This window comes from Cyprinus carpio, chromosome B19 (genome assembly GCF_018340385.1).
Source record: "Cyprinus carpio isolate SPL01 chromosome B19, ASM1834038v1, whole genome shotgun sequence".
In the NCBI taxonomy this organism is placed as follows: domain Eukaryota; kingdom Metazoa; phylum Chordata; class Actinopteri; order Cypriniformes; family Cyprinidae; genus Cyprinus; species Cyprinus carpio.
Window position 1 is genome coordinate 17,173,384 of NC_056615.1, and position 19,497 is coordinate 17,192,880.

Consider the following 19,497-nt stretch of genomic DNA (forward strand, 5'->3'; position numbering starts at 1 on the left):
ATTTTTTCAGTGAACAGGTTGAACCAGATTTCCAAACTGGTTTAAACGGAATGAATCGTTCCGAACTGAGTCAGTCACTCAATCACTCATTGAACTGTGAATCTGAAAGTGACGTGAAATGCGACCAAGTATGGTGACCCATACTCGGAATTAGTGCTCTGCATTTATCCCATCCAAAGTGCACACACACATCAGTGAACACACACACACTATGAACACACACCCGGAGCAGTGAGCAGCCATTTATGCTGCGGCACCCGGGGAGCAGTTGGGGGTTCGGTGCCTTGCTCAAGGGCACCTCAGTCGTAGTATTGAAGGTAGTAGAGAGCGCTGTACATACACTCCCCCCACCTACAATACCTGCCGGTACAAGACTCGAACCTGCAATCTTTTGGGTTACGAGTCTGACTCTTTAACCATTAGGCCACGACTTCCCCCAATCTGAGGCAAATATGTTCCAAATTCTTAAAGGATTTTAAAATGAATACTTTTTAATTGTATTTTTTAGGCATGTACATATTGGTGGCACCAGGGCGGTCACTAGTGGGGTCAAAGGTGGTGACGATTATAGGGGCCCATGGCTGAGAGGGGCCCCCCTGCGATCTCAACCGACTGGCTGAGGCCAGCCTAAAAAGAGCTCAGGACAGTTGACGGGCCACTGCTGCGCATCGTCACGGAAGCTTATCATTTGCACATGTTTTTAAGCCTTGCCAATTTAAACATTCAAAGGAGTTTAAAGCATTCAAACACAAGACATGGAAAAACTCAGATGACTACTCACGCGGTGTTCGGTGCACACGCGGTGTTCGGTGCACACGCAGAGAGCCGCGTCTCACAGACAACAACACTGAACCGTGCTCTCCTTTGCATACTCCTGTAACCGAACGAACAAATACAAATTGCAGTTTAAACATGCAAACAGAAAAAGATGTGAAAGAGCCCAATTCAGCACCCACACACGGCATTCTGTGCGCACAGGGCGCACGCAGAGAGATGCGTCTCAAAGCGATTGAACACCGAATTTGTCTCTTCTTGCTCTTGTACCGAAAAAAACATTTAAAATGATGTCAAAATACCCGTCTTGGAGAGCATCCTTGAAAAAACTGTTGGTTATGTCTAAAGTTAAAGTAAACAGTGGAGAAAGAAATCGGATGTGTATCATTATAATGGATGACTTGTCTTTTAAAGTGACCGTGCCTAATTTACTAGCTGCTGTAATGTTAATCCAAGAAAAATGAAAGAAAGAAAATCACTCACTGCTCTTGACAGAATTACTTTTGTAGTTTTAAGAAAAATAAATCCACAGTCAAACCAAAAATTATTCAGACACCAGATATAATTTTTGATATATTTTTACTAGTGGGTGCAGGACACAAGTTAATTTATGTAAGTGAGTATAAATAAATAGAACAAACATACAAATTAAACAATTTCAAACAGTGCCCACTGGTACAACCTGTACTGGGGCCCCGCAAACCCCAGCTACAGCCTTGGGTGGCACTATAAAGAGTATATCTGCAAGAACTCATTAATTCTCAATGCAATGTCTCCCCCTATTGCACAAATGCGTAGCGCGTAATGGTAAACAATATTGTGCAGACTAATTTTTTTTTTACCTTCTCTGAGTGGTCATGATCTTCATTTAAACACCACAATCTATGAAACAAAATTAAGTCTGATCGTTTTTGTAACAATGCAATGCATTTGAAACGAATTATAAAGCAGTAAATTGTTTAGAGATAACTGGACTCTTGCTTCCTAAATCTTGAGTACTGCCAAAGGTAACCAAATAACCCCCTGCACAAAAACACATTCACCCCTCCCTCTTCTTGATTTGCAGACCAAGATTATTAGCAGTGGTGTCCTAGATTACCCCGGCAATTAAGGTGATGGTAAAGCCTCTTCTGCCAGAACCCTGGGGCCTCTTTTGTGTCCTTAATAAACACTTACATATACATCAAATTCAGCAGTTATCCAATACTAATAACGATACTATAAAATTATTAAACCATTTTTCTAATAGTTGATACAAAGGTAATGTGATGCATTTTATTTAGCCAACTTTGCATACTTAGCTTTTTTAGTTTAATATATTTTTCCATTAATCATTTCCATTCCATCCCTAACATAAGGATGTGTTCACTCCTAAGAGGACTGAACTGAATAACAATATTGAGTGCCACCTAGTGGCATGTATTGTTATTTCTTCTTATTGAACATGATTTTAGTCAACAACCCTCATGCAAAGCACAGTGGACAATAAATAATAGCTGAAAGAAATTTGCATGTTGTAAAACCCACAAACAACAAAAGGTAGTTTTGTTATCCCCAATCTCCTTTTAACTCTGGCCTCCCTGAGGCTTCAGGGTCATTGAGCTGAATTAGATCAAAGGCTTTCCGAGAATTCCAAAGCTAAATGCAAAAGAAAGTACAATCAGACTATTAGAAACACTTGCAAAATAGAAGCATACCATGCTTTTTCATAATTATAAATAATTTAACCATAGCATAATTAAATATTACCTAAGTGATTTTAGCTGCTCTATAAGACCCTCCATCACAGCTTCTAAATCAATGCATTAAGTTGAGGACACTTTAAGATGCCTGAAGCCCCCAAACAGGTGAGAGGCCTTTTCTTGTGGAGTAAGCAGAAGAGAGGCCATCAGAAGGGAATGCTGGGTTATGATTATGTTCAGGGCTGGGCGCCGGTTTGACTTCCTGGGTTAAAGGTCAGCAGACACTGAGCAAGAGTATGAAAGAGAAGACGGGCCAGTAAAAGCATAAATCTTCACTTGAAGTTGCTTGCACACAGAAGTTTATCACGTTACTAGCAACATATCACAAAGAGTTAAGACAGACCTTCTAAAACCTCTACATTAATACATGCATAAATAACGGCTTTTTTCAGGCAAATTTAGTATAAATGTGTCTCAAATCATTTCTATATGTTAGACACGTATGTAGAGAAACTGAGGTAGAGAAAACACACTAATGTCATCATGGGAACCATATATGAAACTCTTGGAACTGCAGGTGGTGGCTTATATAATATTCAAAGACCTCTAAAAATTGTACATTCTTCATGAATCACAATGGTCAAATGACCTGCACATACCTCGTATAGTTGTATGTTACAGTGAGTGGATGACACCTTGATCCTGTAGACATAAATCAGGCTTATTATTTCCTCAAACATGCTCTGATTCAATAGCTCATTAGTATCAATAGCTGTTCTGACCTGTCAAAAGTCATATGGTGCTGTTGAGCCAGATCTATCCCAGCAGCAGCCTGACATGACAGAGGGCAAGCTGCTTTTGTGCCAGCTCCACCTTAGCACACGTTTCTCCATGCATCTGCCTCTCAGTGTCCTCTCTGAAAGAGCAGGAAGGTTAAGGATGGCATGCTGTTAATGCAGTCTCCACAGATTAATACAATTAAAAATTCTGTTACTTAATTCATGCCCGGCTCCGAATTCAAACTCACCCCATGAGAGACTTCGGTCTTTCCTCCAGAGTTTTTTTTTTTGTTTGTTTTCAAAGTAGCAAGAAAAGTAGAGCAAGAGATTGGCAAGAAACCCATCCAGCTTTTTTCTCCTGCAAATATTTTGGCAAAATATATTTGGAATCATAGAGCTGCACTAACATAACTGCAACTAAAATGTACATTTAATTTAAGGATGACTAAGAAGTGAATATATTAGACAGTAAATAGGAAGAAATCAGTAAAACAAGAGAAAATGAAGAGCGAAGAGTATGAAGATATAAAAGTAATCCGCAAATTAAAATACATAGTGAAATAAAATAGAATAAAAATGAAAAAACTAACTTTAGCAGAGAAAGAAAATGAAGAGGAATGGGAAGCCTGTTGTTTTCCTGTAGCAAACAGACTGCTGCCACTGCAACACATTAAATGTATATTAAATCATCCTGGTTATGGGAAAAAGACCATTTTTCATGGCTCATATTGTTTTCATTATGTAGCAAAGTATACAGACCTACATTTAACATCCTGAATTGTGACACATTCCTTTTGTTAACATTTTATTGAGGTCTTGAAGGCATCCAATTGAGCGGGTCTCACAGTATTCCTTTGAAAAATGAAACTGAGTAAATCAGTTGCTCAGGATAATACATCAAAGTCCTGCGTAATGACCACCATGCCAGGAGAATGAGGTTATTAAGCCAAAATTATTTCCTGATGTCTGCCAACCATATGAGCTATAATGTTAGAAAACACAATACTTTTGCCACTTCTATGCTTTCTGTACTGCTCTTGCTATGCAGATGTTTCGGGTGGGGGAGCGGGTTCTTCTTTTTCTTATCCATTTTTGTTTGGCTTCGGAATTACAAACAAATCAAACCTAAAGTACTGATTTTGCTTGTGCAAAAAAATTATAAAATATACTAAAAAAAATAAAAATAAACGCAAAACCATGACAAATAGTGAGAGATTGTTAAGGAACATTATAATAAAATACCGGTTAACAAGACATGGCACCAGTTTTTTTTTTATATTTTACCTTATAAACTCCAGGCTGCGTGTTTTATTACTTTAATAATAATTTAACTTTACATTAATTATTTTGTTTTGTAGGGTCCAGAGCAAGATATTCATACTAACAATTTATAAATTTACATCAAATCCTAACTAAACCACATTGGTGAAAGTACAGACATGTATGAAGATATTAAATACAAATAGATTTTTTTTTTATCGTATTTCATTTTTGTTTCAATTTTGTATTGTGTTTTTATAAAGCCACAACTGTGTTATAATACTGTTTCCCCCCATATATATGCTAATATGTAGCCTATTAACACCAGTTAGGAGCAGCTTTATCCACAAACATCATAATAATTATTAACTGTAATTTTTTTATTGTTGTAATTATTATTTAACAAAAGCACAAAATGTTATTGTCCCCGTATTTTTATTTATAGATAATAACAAATGAGATTGCAATTATATTTTGACCACTGAACTAGGAAATGAGAAATGTTTCCAGTGTTTTCATATAATCAAACTGAATTATCACTAGTGCAAACGGCTGCTTGCTCTAAAACATATTCGGTGTGTTCATATTCATAGTACTGAAATTGTTTTGTAGCGCAGTCCTGAACATATTAGCATGAATTCCTATCGTTTCAGTCAGCGACTCTGCAAAAACTCACTCAAAATAGATTCACTGTACTAGTATGCTACTGTAAACTACGGAACCGGCAGATTTCACGGTATCCTAGCGGCATCTAATCCACAAACTGAAGGCTGCGCCCCTTCGGAAACGGAAGCGCCAGAACTACGCTTGACGTTGTGTGGGAAGCCACGCCCACTGCGCGCAAACTCTTCCTGTTATGAAACCGGTGCATGTGAGCAAAGACTTTGAAAGGGACTCTGATATTGAAGCTGTTATTCGAGTGGTTACTGAATTGGAAATGTGAGGTAACAAATTTTAAATCTTATCAAACATTTACAGTGACTGCGGCAGATTCCTATAAATGTATTTTGCTTGATGACGCTCAGTGCTTTTTTTAAAGACTGGTCAATTGTATTGTTCACTGCCTTGAAAGTGACAGAAAGTTATTTGTTTTGTTTGTACAACATTTATGTTTTCATTGAATTCAGAGTTCGAGTTTTTATAAGATTTTTCTCATAAAACACGTCGCTGCTGCAAAGAATGCAGCCAAAACTGTTTTACAAAACAAAAATAAAACCAGCAATAACACAATAATACAGAACTACATAAAAGGCCAAAGTTCTCTCCTTTCGCCGGTGACAGTCCGTTGTTATGAGTCAGAGAATAAATTTATTGATACTGTGACAGTTTTGGGATTAACAGACAGAGAGAGTAACAATTCAAAGATGACATGATATATGCATTGTCATTGTGATTATGCAAGTTGTTCAGGTTGTAAAAAAAAAAAAAAAAATATCTGTCTACTTACAACACACAGACATGAGTGAGTGAGTGAGTGAGTGAGTGTGTGTGTGTGTCAGGGGCGTTTCCTCCGAGGAGGCAAGGGAGGCAGTGTCTCCTCAAAAAGTTGCATGCGCAAATAATCCATATTACAAAAATTAAACAGCGCAAATAGGACTTAATATGATATTAAAAGTATAAAAGTCACTCGTTTTTATGAAGTAACACTGTCCAACAGCGACACCCGCAGGTAAAGTTACAGCGGAGGCTTGCCTCCCTTCACTCCATTGACTTTCTACAGAGACCCTAAAGCAGGGTTTCTCAAATCTTGCCCTGGAGGGCCAATGCGCTGCAGAGGTTAGCTCTAACCCTGATCAAACTCACCTACCTGTGATTTTCTAATGATCCTGAAGACACTGATTAGCATGCTTAGGTGTGTTTGATTAGGGTAAGAGCTAAACTCTGCAGGAATGTGGATCTCGTTCCGTGCGTCATACGTCATTTCGTTATTTATGTGTCATTGCACATGCGCAGTTCTTTCAGTTTCGTGGTTCAATCCGATCGAGTGTTTACATGCACTCTCAATCATATTAGAAAAGTAATAAACCACCCCCTTCAAATCCGATCGAGCTACAGTAAGGTGTTTACATGAAGGCTTTTCAATTCGATTGAGCCATCAATCCAATTACAAACTGATTATTTGGTTGCATGTAAACATAGCCATTGAGATGAATTGGAGAAAGTCACGTGAGAGGAGGCAATGTCTCCATCTCGCTATAATTGGATATGATCGGTTAAGGTTGGATGTGATTGGTGATAAATCCCAATGTAAATGTGATAAATCCCATCTCTTGTTTTTGTGCGAGCTCTCGGCCTGAATGAAGAAAACAACTTTTGATTTTAATAATTAGTAAATTTTGAAATTAATATGAACTAGGATTAATTAACACTGTATAAGTAGGTTATTGTTTATTCTTAGTTCATGTTAACTAAAGTAGTTAACTAATGTTAACTAATGAAATCTTATTGTAAACTGTATCCAGAATATTGTTCAAATTGTTACTGCCCTTTGTTATTTTGGAATAAATTAAAAAATGCATAAAAACACTATGCATTAAAAATATTGAATAAAAAAAATTATATAATAATAAAATACAAAATAGAAATATATTTATCTTTTTTTATGTAACATTTATATATAAATACATATATACATAAAACTGCCTCCTCATTTTAAAACACCACCACACACCACTGGTGTGTGTGTGTGTAATCCCAACAGTATGCAACCTGAATATGAAAACCAAACATTTTTTCATGCAGAAACACCAATAGAATTGTTCTATTTCATATAGTCTTGATGCTATTTTCTTTATGTAAGTGCATGTCATGCAACTTGTTTAGCTTGACAGATGAATTTGATAAAATAAATATGGGCCACAGTAGCTTGAGTAGATCAACAATGATGTCAACAATGGAAAGCGTTTTCTACATATTTTTTAAATGCTGATCAGCCTATTTATTTTGTTTTCCTAACTATGCATAATTATGTGCTTAGTTGCATTTTATCATTTGCACATAGCAACTGTCTGCTACCCTGAAGACACCAGCTGAAGAGAAGAGAAGAGAAGAGAAGAGAAGAGAAGAGAAGAGAAGAGAAGAGAAGAGAAGAGAAGAGAAGAGAAGAGAAGAGAAGAGAAGAGAAGAGAAGAGAAGAGAAGAGAAGAGGAGAAGAGAAGAGAAGAGAAGAGAAGAGAGATGTCTGCCCAGGAAGACCGAGTGATGGCTTTGTCCGAGTGGGAGGACAGGTGGCAGGAAGGAAGAACTGGTTTTCACAGATCTGAAGTGCACAAGTAATCACACATTTAGTCACCACCAACACTACAGTCAAGTCACCTTATTTCTGTACAGATTGTTTCAAAGCAGCTTCACAGTGATAAACAGGAAAATAACAGAATCAGTGTTACCAACTTAATCAAATATGAGACATTTACATTCTTCTGTAAAGCAGTTCTAAACATAAAATAATGTCATTATTCAACTCAACTGTTGATTCAGTTCAATAACCGTAATGATGTTGCAAAATGCTATGCTATACTATCATTAATCATGCATACTAACACGTCATATACTGTAGCTCCATGATTTAGACACCATCCTGTGTTGCTTATGAATAATGATCCTTTTGAATTTTCCATAAATGTTTAGAGGAACCACACAGTGTTATCAATGTATTCTTTTTCTTTAAAGTCTTGCTTCAATTGTTTCCTATTTTTTGTACCTTTTTGGTAGTTTGCTGAAAAACAACTTGGAAAAAGTGTTATGTGGACGAAAGGAGGTTCGATTCTTCTTCCCATTATGCGGAAAAGCTGTTGACATGAAATGGTATGAGGTCGAAAGTATCTCTGTGTTAAATGAGTAATGTCTAAAATCTTCCTAGCACTTCCATAATATGTGCAAAAAATGTTTCTCAGGTTGGCTGATATGGGTCACACAGTTGTCGGAGTAGAAATTTCTGAAAAAGGAATCAAACAATTCTTTGCAGAGCAAAATCTTGCTTTTGATGAAGAACCAGTACCAGCCATTCCTGGAGCAAAGGTTTTCAAGGTATCTGAAGGTCCTGCATTTGTCATCCATACTTATTGCTGGGCACAAACCAATGATAATATTAGCCCTAAAGGATTATAGTGCCCATAAATCATACACTGAGTTATTATCCACCTTATTTTGCAACATGTAAGTAAGACATTTGAATGTGCAAGACTTCTGATTAATTAGAAAATGTTAAAAAGTTTAGCGCCAGAAAACCAGTCTGTTTATGATTCTAATATTGAATTGAAATTATATGATTACACATACCAGTTTGCATTATAAAGGAGCATATAGCAGACAACTTTTTGTACAGTTAAAATAACTGGAAATGGATGAGGTTAAGCATAACGTAGATGCACTGTTATATGTATTGTTATAATGGCATTTTCTGTGTCTTCGTGGCTTCCTCCGATTAGATTCATACAGACGGATGCCCCTCAGTGTAATACACTCCCACTGTGAGATGGTCACAATGCTTTAGTTTTCTTTAATGGAAGTAGACAGTGTGATGTCTTTGTGTCATGCCCAATCACCTAATCCATTTTCCTTGTTCTCAGAGTGCAGATGGAAAGATCTCCATCTATCAGTGTGATTTATACGAGTTCTCCAGGTACATTTTATACTTTCTAATTTTAGATGATAAAACATGTCACATGAAATGCATTTGAATGCATCTGTGTCTGTCCATATATAGTGCTGTTGGAGGAAAGTTTGGAGGAATTTGGGATAGAGGAGCGCTGGTGGCTATAAACCCATGTGACAGGCAAAAGTAAGTATTAAATAAACGTTTTACATTATTTATTTAATTATTATTTATTTAAGTGGGATTGCATGTAAATACATATTCTCTTCATCTCCAATATGCTACTCTCCTTGTGTCCTTAATGAACTATGACTGCAGGTATCTTGTGGACACACTGGAATATAATCCTGAGCTCTATAAAGGTAATGTTGAGGGGGGAAATAAATGGAATAATTCATTATTATTATTAGTGATTATAAAGCATATGTGTCTTGTCTTTAGTATTTGATATTTGTTGCCATATTTGACATACAGGTCCACCATTTCTTGTATCAGAAGAGGATGTAAAAAAAATGTTTGGTGAGTTTTGGTCACTGTTCTGACATGTCACTTTAACTATTTTGTACCTAGATGTTTTCATCATTCATTATGTATTATAGAGCTTTTATTTCTAAATAGTTGTATCCAATAATCATGGAGATGTCTTATGTTTCAGGAGGTGGATGTGACATTGAATTGCTAGAGTCTGTAGATGCTTTTGAGGAAAAGCACAAATCATGGGGACTGGATTCACTGACAGAGAAAGTGTACCTTCTCACTCCAAAAGCCCAATGATCAATCATAAGATCTACTGGAGGGCAATTAAAAAGTAAAAATTACTTAATAATGCAATAAATAATTGGCAAAAATAACATGGTTAATAGAAGACAATTTGCATTTTTCTATTTTGATAACTGTAGCCTGAAAGTTGTTGATTCAGTATTTGAATGTAATGCAAATATTTTAATAAATTCCATATATATATATATATATATATATATATATATATATATATATATATATATATATATATATATATATTTAAAAATATATTTTATTGTTCATTTTTGTTTCATAACTGTGTGTTTATTTCATAACATAACATGATAAGTGATGTGAGCTCTTAGTTTGAGCACAAGAGGGCAGTAGTTTGTCAGAAGTAAGCACATATTTAGTGACATGATTTGCACCTGCGAGTTCTAAATTCGGTACTGCTACTGAATGTACTGTGCGAATAGTTTCGAGATTTTTCAAACGAATGAAACTCATGAGCCGGTTCTATTGAAACATAACGCCTTCCCGGACTCCAATTTATGATTTTGATATTATGAGATTTGATATTACCAGTGGTATTTTATATAAAAATTAAAATATTTAAGTGCGTTCATGCCGCTTCTACAAAGTCATTAAAAGCCTGTAAACATATTTTTGCAAAAATGAAGCATCTCTGATTTGTTAAAGATCTGATCTATTATGTTTAAATCTGTTCAAATTTGGCAACAGACTCTTTTTGAGGCAGTAAGAAATGTGTTCACATAATCATAACCACAATCACAACCGTATGATGATCACTCCCTTTTAAACTCGGATAAATAGTTTGTCAACCTTCAAGTCGTCAAGGTATTTTCTGGTTCACCGCACAGCGTCGGTTCGCGACCTCCAGCGACAGTGACGCGCACCGCTGGCCAGATGTGCGCCTGTTTACTTTAAATATAGCTCGTGCGAAGGCACCCCGAGTCTCTGAGCCAATCACGAGCGCCGGGGGCGGGGTCGACTGGAATGTTGTGGATGCGAGAAAATGAACAATGTAGCCTTATAAACTGATGCTGTAACGGATGCTATCCATACGCATCAACTGTATATTCACGTGCAGAAGTAGGGACAGAGGGCTAATCATAACAACGCTATTATTTTGCTACTAAACAACATTTGCGGAGTGCACCATTGAGCATCTTCTGAAGAAGCACAGTGAGATACTACCATAAAAAATAAAATAACCTACATACATTGTGCCATCTGCATCGCATTGTTTGCATAGCTCAAGGTTTCTTAAGGTTTTTGTTTTTTTTTTTTTTTTTTTTTTTTTTTTGTGATAATCAATATCATGCTATTTCAGTTCAATTTTAGCGGCCACTCGCAATCCACCCCAAGGGCACTGCGACCATTGTTTCCTTGTCATATTTCATACACAAGGCAGCGACAGCTCCCATCCACCAGCTCTCTAAAATATTAACGTGGCTGCTGGCGTTTCAGTGTGCTTAATGAATACATATACAGGCGGCAGTCTAATCTCTTCATTCATCCACATGATCTGACGCGCAATTAAGGTAAGAAACCCACATTATTATAGCGGAGCAACGCCTCTTACGATGAGCTATTACTGTCTGGAAGCCGATAACTCAAACAAACCAGCCTCAGGATAATTGTAGCCCGCAATGGAATATTAATATTTGCCCAAATGTGCTTCTGTATCATTAAAGAGTGGGAAGAGAGGCAGGGCACGCGGGAGGAGGTGTGAGATTACGCGCGCGCTGCTCTGTAACTCAATCAGGTTGTAGAACTGGTAAAGCGAGAAGACACACGCGCTCCAGAGGAGAGGAGGAGGTGGAGAGAGAGAGACGGAGGTTTGAAGACAGCCGAGGTGTCTACGGCGCTGGTGGACTATGTGGCATGAGTGTCATTGCATCACGTAATATTGTGCTAGGGAAAACAAGCAGGGCCATTTGACAGAGAGAGGAGAGAAGGAAGCGTTCAGTATCGGCAGTGGATGAGGAGGATGAGGAGGAGGATGCAGCCATAACGAGGGACCAACGCGATAAGAACAGGTAACGCACTTAATCCGACCTTTAATCATGAAATAACGGTAAACAAGCCAGAACAGTAGAATAAACGTGTAAATGTAGAAATGGCAAATATTAGTTCAATTTAAAGTGCTGAGACGTGATGGATATCCGGTTATTTAAAATTTTAAATAATCGAATTTAAATAAATATTATTTAAATATAAAAATTAATCGTAAATGCATAAATATTATAAAATAATAATTAGCATAAACGTAAAATATATGTAAAAAAACAAGTAGTAGCCTATTCTGAAACATTAAAATATACTAAGTAACATTAAATCAAAAATAATATATGAACGTAAATTGTTAATAGTAAACAAAATAAGTATATTCCTTAATATAGACTCTTAAATATGAAAAAACTATTTGAATTTTTTTTAAATATTAAATGAAATCATGGGATACTCATTCATTTTTGACAGTGTATTTATTTTTGAAGTGTATTTCAGTAAGAAATAGATACACTTTTTTTATAACTTTATGTAAGAATGGATCATTGGCAGTTGTAGTCTGCATACCGAAGACAGTAGATCAGAGCTTGTGATTGCAAATTAGACATGTTAGGCATCTCAGCTATCACAGGTGTATCCGGATCGTCACAGCATTTTAATGTTGAGCGCTGTAATTGTCTTTTTAATTAGATCCCAAGATACCAAGAAGTGGTTAAGATTCAACAAAACTATCAAATCTGTGTCAGAGCAGTAATAGGGTTTTACAAGATGAGTTATCTGAAAGGCTTGCAGAGGCTTTAGAAGAAAACTAACACATGCAACTGGCCTTGGAATCTGAATAGATTTTTGTTGTTATTGTTGTTCATTTGATTTTTGTGCCATTATGCGAGCGCCACGTGACATGAATGAAGTGTCCACCCCTGCAGTGGAGCTGAAAGAGCAGGGAAACCGGTAGGGGATGCAAAAATGTCAGGAATCTCGGCCCTTTTGACAGGTTCTCATAACTCATTCCATGGCGTCATATAACAAAATGTACATGACTTCATTTGGGCCAGAGGAAGGTAAAAGAGAAGAGGGACTTGGGAATGAACAGCCAGGCATTGTGGCAAGGAAAGCTGTCATTTAAAGCCGTTGAGATTTTCAGCTGCTCCGATCATGCAGTTATGACTACTGCTGATAACCTCCAATTGTCCCAGCCCATCCTGTTTGTTAGGATAATTAGCCCTTGTGGCATGTGTGAGAGGAGCATATTGTTAAGACATAATTAATCAAGCCTGCTGGTAATTATTGTTGTCCGTAAATTAAAACATAAGGGTAGCAGTGGGTGTTCAAGAAGATGTAGCCATCTTAATAACCATATTGCACCTTTTTGCACCAGAGAGCACAAGACAGTTATTAAACGAAAACAACTTCTTTGCCCTCAATTTTTCATTTTCATCTTCCCATCCTTCTTTTCCTTCCTGGCTTTTCGTGAGGATTACTGCAGAACATCATGTCAGATTTTTATAAACATTCCCTACTTTGAAATTACACTGACTTTAGTCATTTGGGTCTGTGTTTTTGCAAAAGCCCATCTGAGCTGAAGCCAGACTGATGTCCCAGCAGGCTCGACCACGAGCTCAGCGTGGGTCAGTCTCAGTACCGCAAACATGCAGCAGAACTAGGCTGGGCCGTTGGCTTCGGCTCTGCTGTCGCTCTCCCTTGACCTGTAATGACAGAGTTTTGTGTTTAATTTTAACTCCGTCTCACCCACCTCACCACAGTATTTGTATTTCTCCAACATCAGCTGCTGCTAACTTTTTTTTTTACACGTTGCAATCCAGGGCAGCTGAAGCTAAGCTGTGGAGGAAATCACAGAATCTGCTGTAAGAAGAAAAGGCTTTGTGTTTGAATATTAGCCGCTAGCTAATACTAGTCACATTGTGCTGGAATACGCAAATCCCATATGAGCTGGGTTTGGAAACTTGTGGTTAAGGATGTGGATGTGTTAAACAAATTATTTGAACAACATCACGCTAAGGAAATGTATTAACTAAGTGTTAATGAGAAAAAAAATTAACACCACATTGCCTCAGGAAGCTGTTCAAGTAAAGTGGTGTACTGTAACTCGCTTTGGTATAAAAAAAAGCTAAATAAGAATAAATAATAGTAATAGTAAATATTATACACTATATTCACAACCTTTCAAAAGTTTGGGGTTTGTAAGATTTTTTGTTTTGTACGTTTTTTCAGAAAGGTCTCTTAAGCTTGCCTGTATTTATTTAAACAGAAATATAGTAAAACATTAAAATTGTTTAAAATATTTTCAATATTAATTTAATATTATAATTATAATGATGTTTAAATATTTAAAAATATATATATATTTAATTTTTTTTTAAATATATTTTAAAATGTAATTTATTCCTGTGATGGCAAAGCTAAATTTTCAGCAGCCATTACTCTAGTCTTCAGTGTCGCATGATCTTTCAAAAATCATTCTAATATGCTGATTTCAACGTTAAAAATGGTTGCAGTGCTTATTACTTTTGTGGAACTGGTGATATATATTTGATCAGTACAAAATTTGATGCTTAGGTCAAAGGAACAGCATTTATTTTAAATACTTTTTTTTTTATAAGAAAGCCTTTCTGTCACTTTTGATCAATTTAATCCATCCTTGCTGAATAAAAATATGATTGCACAGTTTGCATAGTTTGTTTGACAAGCCCGAACAGTCTGACACAGCAACACTGGTTCAGCCAATGACGTGAGTTTAGGGTAGAACTATCTATTTGTTTGACCAATGGCAGATTGGGGAGCACTTAGAAAAACCTATCTGACATTATTTAGCAGGTCTGCATTGCAGAAATCGTACATTTCATATTTTAAAGCTAATGAAAATTTTATTATATAGAGTATAATTTAGATGTGGAAGGAAAACACATTCTCCAAGCAGGCTTTTTAGTATAGATCTGATTTATTGGTGGTAGAGGGAGATGGGCCAGGGGAGATAAGCTATATGTCCAGCTGTCACACACTCGTCATGTGAGAAAACGGCTCAGGCCAGAGCAGTCTGGGCAGCAGGCATGACACAGGAAACTAACTCACCATGCACACAACTGCTGCCTCTTGGCTACATCCACCTGCTCGCTGTCCTTCTCCATATTCACTGTCCATTGCCAAAAGACACTAGCGTAGTTTCTTTACAAGTGGAGAACACTTGTTCTGAAAAAGTTAATGAAGTGTCCAGAATACAGATCACTCAAAGTTTGGAAGGCTTCACTTATTCAGCTGTTTCCTGTCATGGTGATTGAGCAATATGCCATCACATCTCGATCTCATTACACTGCCTGCAGCCTGTTTCTGGAGCCCTACCCCGTTTGAAATACGGTGCAGAGAAAGAGCGGGAGAGACTTACAGTGGCAGTGAGAAAAGAAAGCAAGAGCGTTGATGAATGAGAAAAATAAAAAGTAATTGTGATTGGAGGAAGAAACTGCAAGGAAGAGTAAGAAAGAAAGAGAGAGAGTAACAGTCCCTGTGGGGCTGAAGCTAGTGATCACTCGCTCCCTGTCGATCCAACCTTCTGTCAGCTGGATGCAGGCTTGGGGAATGATGGAATATTTGGAATGTGATTACATAATCTGGATGTAAAAGAAGGAAAGTGTGTTCTTACAGTTACATTAAAAAGATCATTATTTTGAGCTATACTATAGAGAAAAAACCATGACCCATGATTCTGATTTTTTTTTTTTTTTTTTTTGTATAATGATTCCTATTTTAATTTGTGATGGTTCTTTTAATCTGCATTTTAATTCACTGTTTTCCCCCTTGTGTTTCACTATGTGACATTGTTCTGACATGGGGGGCAAAAGTAGGGATAATTTTTTTTAATTATAGATTTTTTAGATATATATGTTTATCATTTTGATATTTACACATTAATTATAACAATTTAATATTATATATAAAAATGTATTATAATGTAATATATTTATATGCTAATAAAAATGCTTAATAAATATTACAAAAACATTTGTGTGTATGCATAATTATTTAGATAAATATTGATAATAAAATTATGTAGTATAAATATAAAATTATAATAAATAAATAATAAAAACTATATACACATTGGCAGCCAAAAGTTTAAAATAATTATTTATTTATTTTCGTTGAAAGACATAATTAATGTTCACAAAGGCTGCATTTATTTGTTAAAAATAGTAAAAACAGTAATATTGTGAAATATTATTACAATTCAAAATAATTGCTTTCTTTTTAAATATATTTTAAAATTTAATTTATTCCTGTGATGGCAAAGCTGAATTTTCAGCAGCAATTACTATAGTAAAAATGAAATTAAAATATACATTTTAAACAATGTAATAAAATAAAAAATAAAAAAGTTATTTTAAACGCTGATGTTTCAAAATATTACTGTTTTTACAGTATTTTTGATCAAATGCAGCCTTCGTGAGCAAAAACATTAAAATCTCAATTATTCTTAATCTTAATTATTCCAAACCTTAACATATAATTTATTTTTATTATTTATTTATTATCATTTTGTTTATTTTTATTATAGTAAGGATGAGAGAGTAAGGGAGACAAAACCCAGGTTCACTCACATCCAAATTTGCATTGTCCTATATTCACTAGGTTGGTTCTGGCATCCCTAGTTAGGCATAGCATGAGTGATCCTTACGTCATGCTAGTAGAAATCTTAACTTCAGTACATTTTCAAAAGAAGACTTGAGCTTAACTTCACCTGTGAGGCATAAAAAGCCAAATGAAAGGAAAGAAGGGAAATCAATGTCCTAACTAAGGGAGTCATGCATTAATAATGAGCAGCTTGTAATGTAATCCTCTGCATCTGTTTCCCGACAAATATGTGCTTGGCCTGCAGTGTTTCGTGAAGGGAGCTTTACCGTAAAAATGCCAGCACGCACATCTTACGCTAGCTTCGTGATCACACACACGTTCACTACAAACAGCATACTGCATTTCACCTCATATTCTGTACCAGTCACACATTATTAATGCATATAAGAGGAGTCTCCATAAGCATACACTCACATGCATGCATGCATGCATAACAACACACAGGCCCTTTATATTCTTTAAAAGCTTTAGATTAGTTTGTGCTAGGTCAGACAGTGGTCAGACAGCTTAAAGAGATAAGACAGAAACTCTAGGGGAATTTAGCAGAAAGGCAGAGGTAGGGAAGAGTGAAGAGAAAACCAAGTGAGGCAGGTGAGACCTGAAAGCTGTCTTTGTGCATTGCCTGGCGATAGAAACACTGACCTTCTCTGTGAGATGCTTCACACAGAGACAGGTACACATTTTGATGAGAGGAGGGCACTTTCTTGACAAACACCTCCCCTTCAAAACCGTTGCGTGCTTCCCGGCAGAGCAAACAAACAAACCGAAAAGAACCTCAATCTGCCTTTAGATTAACAGGCATCAGATTCAGTCTCGGCTCTCACTTTCGATATAGACTTCTCAAAGTGCCTTTTTTTCAGCCCCTTCATCTCAGTTCAACTGGAGCTTGCAGAGGGTAGATGCTATCGCTCCCCAGCTCATGTTTTGCACTTATGCTCTTGTGCACTCGAAACACTGCACCAGTGTGTGTGTGAAAACAGCAGAACCGACTGAGACCACAAGACTAAATACACCAATTTCAAATCAAGCATGGCCTCATACCGATGCACACACAGTCTTTTGTGCCCACCACCAGGGTTGGGCATGTGATGAGACACTTGATAACGCACCCGTGGAGGGCTTTGATGTTGTGCAAAAACTCACTGGACTATGCTGTTTTGTTAACTTCCCCTATTCAAACTGTGAACTGTCCTTTTATACATACAGACAGGCTGAATGGGAATCATAAGGGGCTTTTGCATCAGAGAAACATTTTCATAGTTCCTGTAACTACTGGAGGAAGTGCCCGCTTTTTGGTGTGTTCGCACTGCAGAAACTAGGAACTCCATTTGGGGGAGCTACATTAACTCCTACTTTAGAGTAGGGTCTAAAACAGTTCTATAGGAACTATCATTGATGTAAGTGTATGAGATTTAGTCCAATTTTCAACAAAAAATTCACATTCACATCAAAAACAGCTCAGATCATGGTGTCCCTCCATTCACTGGTTGTAAATGCTGCAAATAAAGACGTCGCTGTTGGCCGCTTTAGAGTTCTTGCTGCCGGTGCGAATGCAAGCAGGAAAATGGCCCAAGGGGATAGTGGCTCTGTAGGAACCACCATGCTGGATAGAGTTCTTAGAATTGCACTGTGCAAAAGTCCCTGTAAGGAAATTTATGGCTCTGGTTCCATGGGTGTAGTTTATCCAAACATGAAATTCTGTCAGCATTTACTTAAATACAAAACCGAACGGAAAATATATTTTTTTAAATTTCCAATTTTGGTTTGGACCCCAATGACTTTCAAAACATTGTTCAGAATATCTTCTTCAGAAGATCACTTCAGGGTCAGCTGAACAGCACTTTGGGCAAGATGGAAGTTCAGTATGTGAGTCTTAAAAAAAAAAAACAAGGCTTTTTTTTTCACAGAAAAATTTAAATGCCCCTATTATGCCTTTTTGACTATTACCTTTCATGCAGTGTATCATGTAGCTCTATGTGAACATAAACTATCTGCAAAGTTGTGAAGCCGATAATGCACGATAGTTAAAGTAATTATCTGTCAAATAAAAGAATCGACTCGCAATTGCCGAAACCAGTCATCATCAGAATCCGGCTCCAGTTGGTAAGCTACAATCCATACAATCTTTTCTATGTATTGACAAATCTCCAGGGCTGTCCTTCTGTCATGGCAATTGGCGTTTAGTTTCCGACACGCGCTGTACACTGTAGACCAATCCAGAGCCATAGAGAGATCTCTGTACAGCTCTGGACCAATCACAAAGGACTCCGCCATCTGGCCAATCACAGCAGTGAGTGATCACGGAAAGGAGGGGTTTAGAGAGACTGATTCTTTGAACTGCTTCGCACGAGTCGTTTATGAATTAAATCTACTTTCTTAGAAAACGAACATGTTTTTTGACCTTGCATGCATATAAACCTGTTTTAGGAGACTCATAAAACAATATTAGCAACCTTGCTCATAGGAATCATTTGTTTGGGAATCAGACTACATTTGGTTGTGCTGTATGGTTTTAAATTAATAAAAAGAACCAGCTCATAATAATAATTTGTTTGAGAATCAGACTACACTGGTAATGCTGTATGTTTTTAATTAATTAAAATAGCAAAATCAGCCTACAGGTTTTTTTTTTTCATTAAAAATAAGTGACTCATGAGTTTCAGACTACAGGTTATGCAGGATTTCAGCAAAAATGTAGACATTTTACTGCATTACAAACAAAATATCAAACCAAGTGGCATTTTAGGAGCTTTATTAACATTTTATGAGCTTTATTATTAGTTAATGCAGTGATACTCATACATTTGACCGGCCTAATTACATGCAAAAAATGTATCACACTGTACATGAGAATGTTGTCTGGTATTCATGTTCATTTTTTTAACCACAGTGCACCACTTTCCAAAAAATGCCTGAAATATGGCCCTTCACACTGTAATCCGCTGCCATCCATGATGCATTGCTTGTTCACTAATGTTTTCATGTGTTT

General features: G+C 36.7%; 2 protein-coding genes and 1 long non-coding RNA gene across 6 annotated transcripts in view; 2 read left to right on the plus strand and 1 right to left on the minus strand.

Moving 5' to 3' along the window:
• Positions 1–1,452: 1,452 nt before the first annotated feature.
• On the minus strand, positions 1,453–4,368 carry LOC122140777. Its single transcript, XR_006157349.1, has 7 exons — positions 3,995–4,368; positions 3,826–3,895; positions 3,484–3,593; positions 3,239–3,372; positions 3,116–3,158; positions 2,524–2,740; positions 1,453–2,412 (listed from the first exon to the last, which is right to left on the minus strand). It is a non-coding gene; the product is annotated as an uncharacterized LOC122140777 (long non-coding RNA).
• A 913-nt stretch (positions 4,369–5,281) lies between these two features.
• Positions 5,282–10,083, plus strand: LOC109068140 (probable thiopurine S-methyltransferase). 3 transcript variants are annotated; one of them, XM_042745493.1, is made up of 10 exons: positions 5,282–5,439; positions 7,497–7,608; positions 7,671–7,767; positions 8,207–8,299; positions 8,389–8,521; positions 9,064–9,116; positions 9,201–9,276; positions 9,367–9,451; positions 9,564–9,608; positions 9,745–10,083. In XM_042745493.1, the coding sequence occupies exons 3-10, from the start codon at positions 7,673–7,675 to the stop codon at positions 9,861–9,863; spliced, it is 699 nt and encodes a 232-aa protein (XP_042601427.1). In that variant the 5' UTR covers positions 5,282–5,439; positions 7,497–7,608; positions 7,671–7,672; the 3' UTR covers positions 9,864–10,083. The 3 variants fall into 3 exon arrangements, with proteins under 3 accessions (XP_042601427.1, XP_042601428.1, XP_042601426.1); XM_042745494.1 differs by having other exon boundaries at positions 7,497–7,574; positions 7,643–7,767; XM_042745492.1 differs by having other exon boundaries at positions 5,291–5,439; positions 7,473–7,767.
• Positions 10,084–11,145: 1,062 nt separating this feature from the next.
• LOC109075419 (exostosin-1c) overlaps positions 11,146–19,497 on the plus strand; it is a 50,621-nt gene continuing 42,269 nt past the window's right edge. The window contains exons 1-2 of one of the 2 annotated variants that reach the window (XM_042744862.1): positions 11,146–11,395; positions 11,549–11,893. The gene's annotated coding sequence lies outside the window, so the exon portion shown is untranslated. The remainder of the gene's footprint in view (positions 11,396–11,548; positions 11,894–19,497) is intronic. The other variant, XM_042744863.1, reaches the window with a different exon arrangement.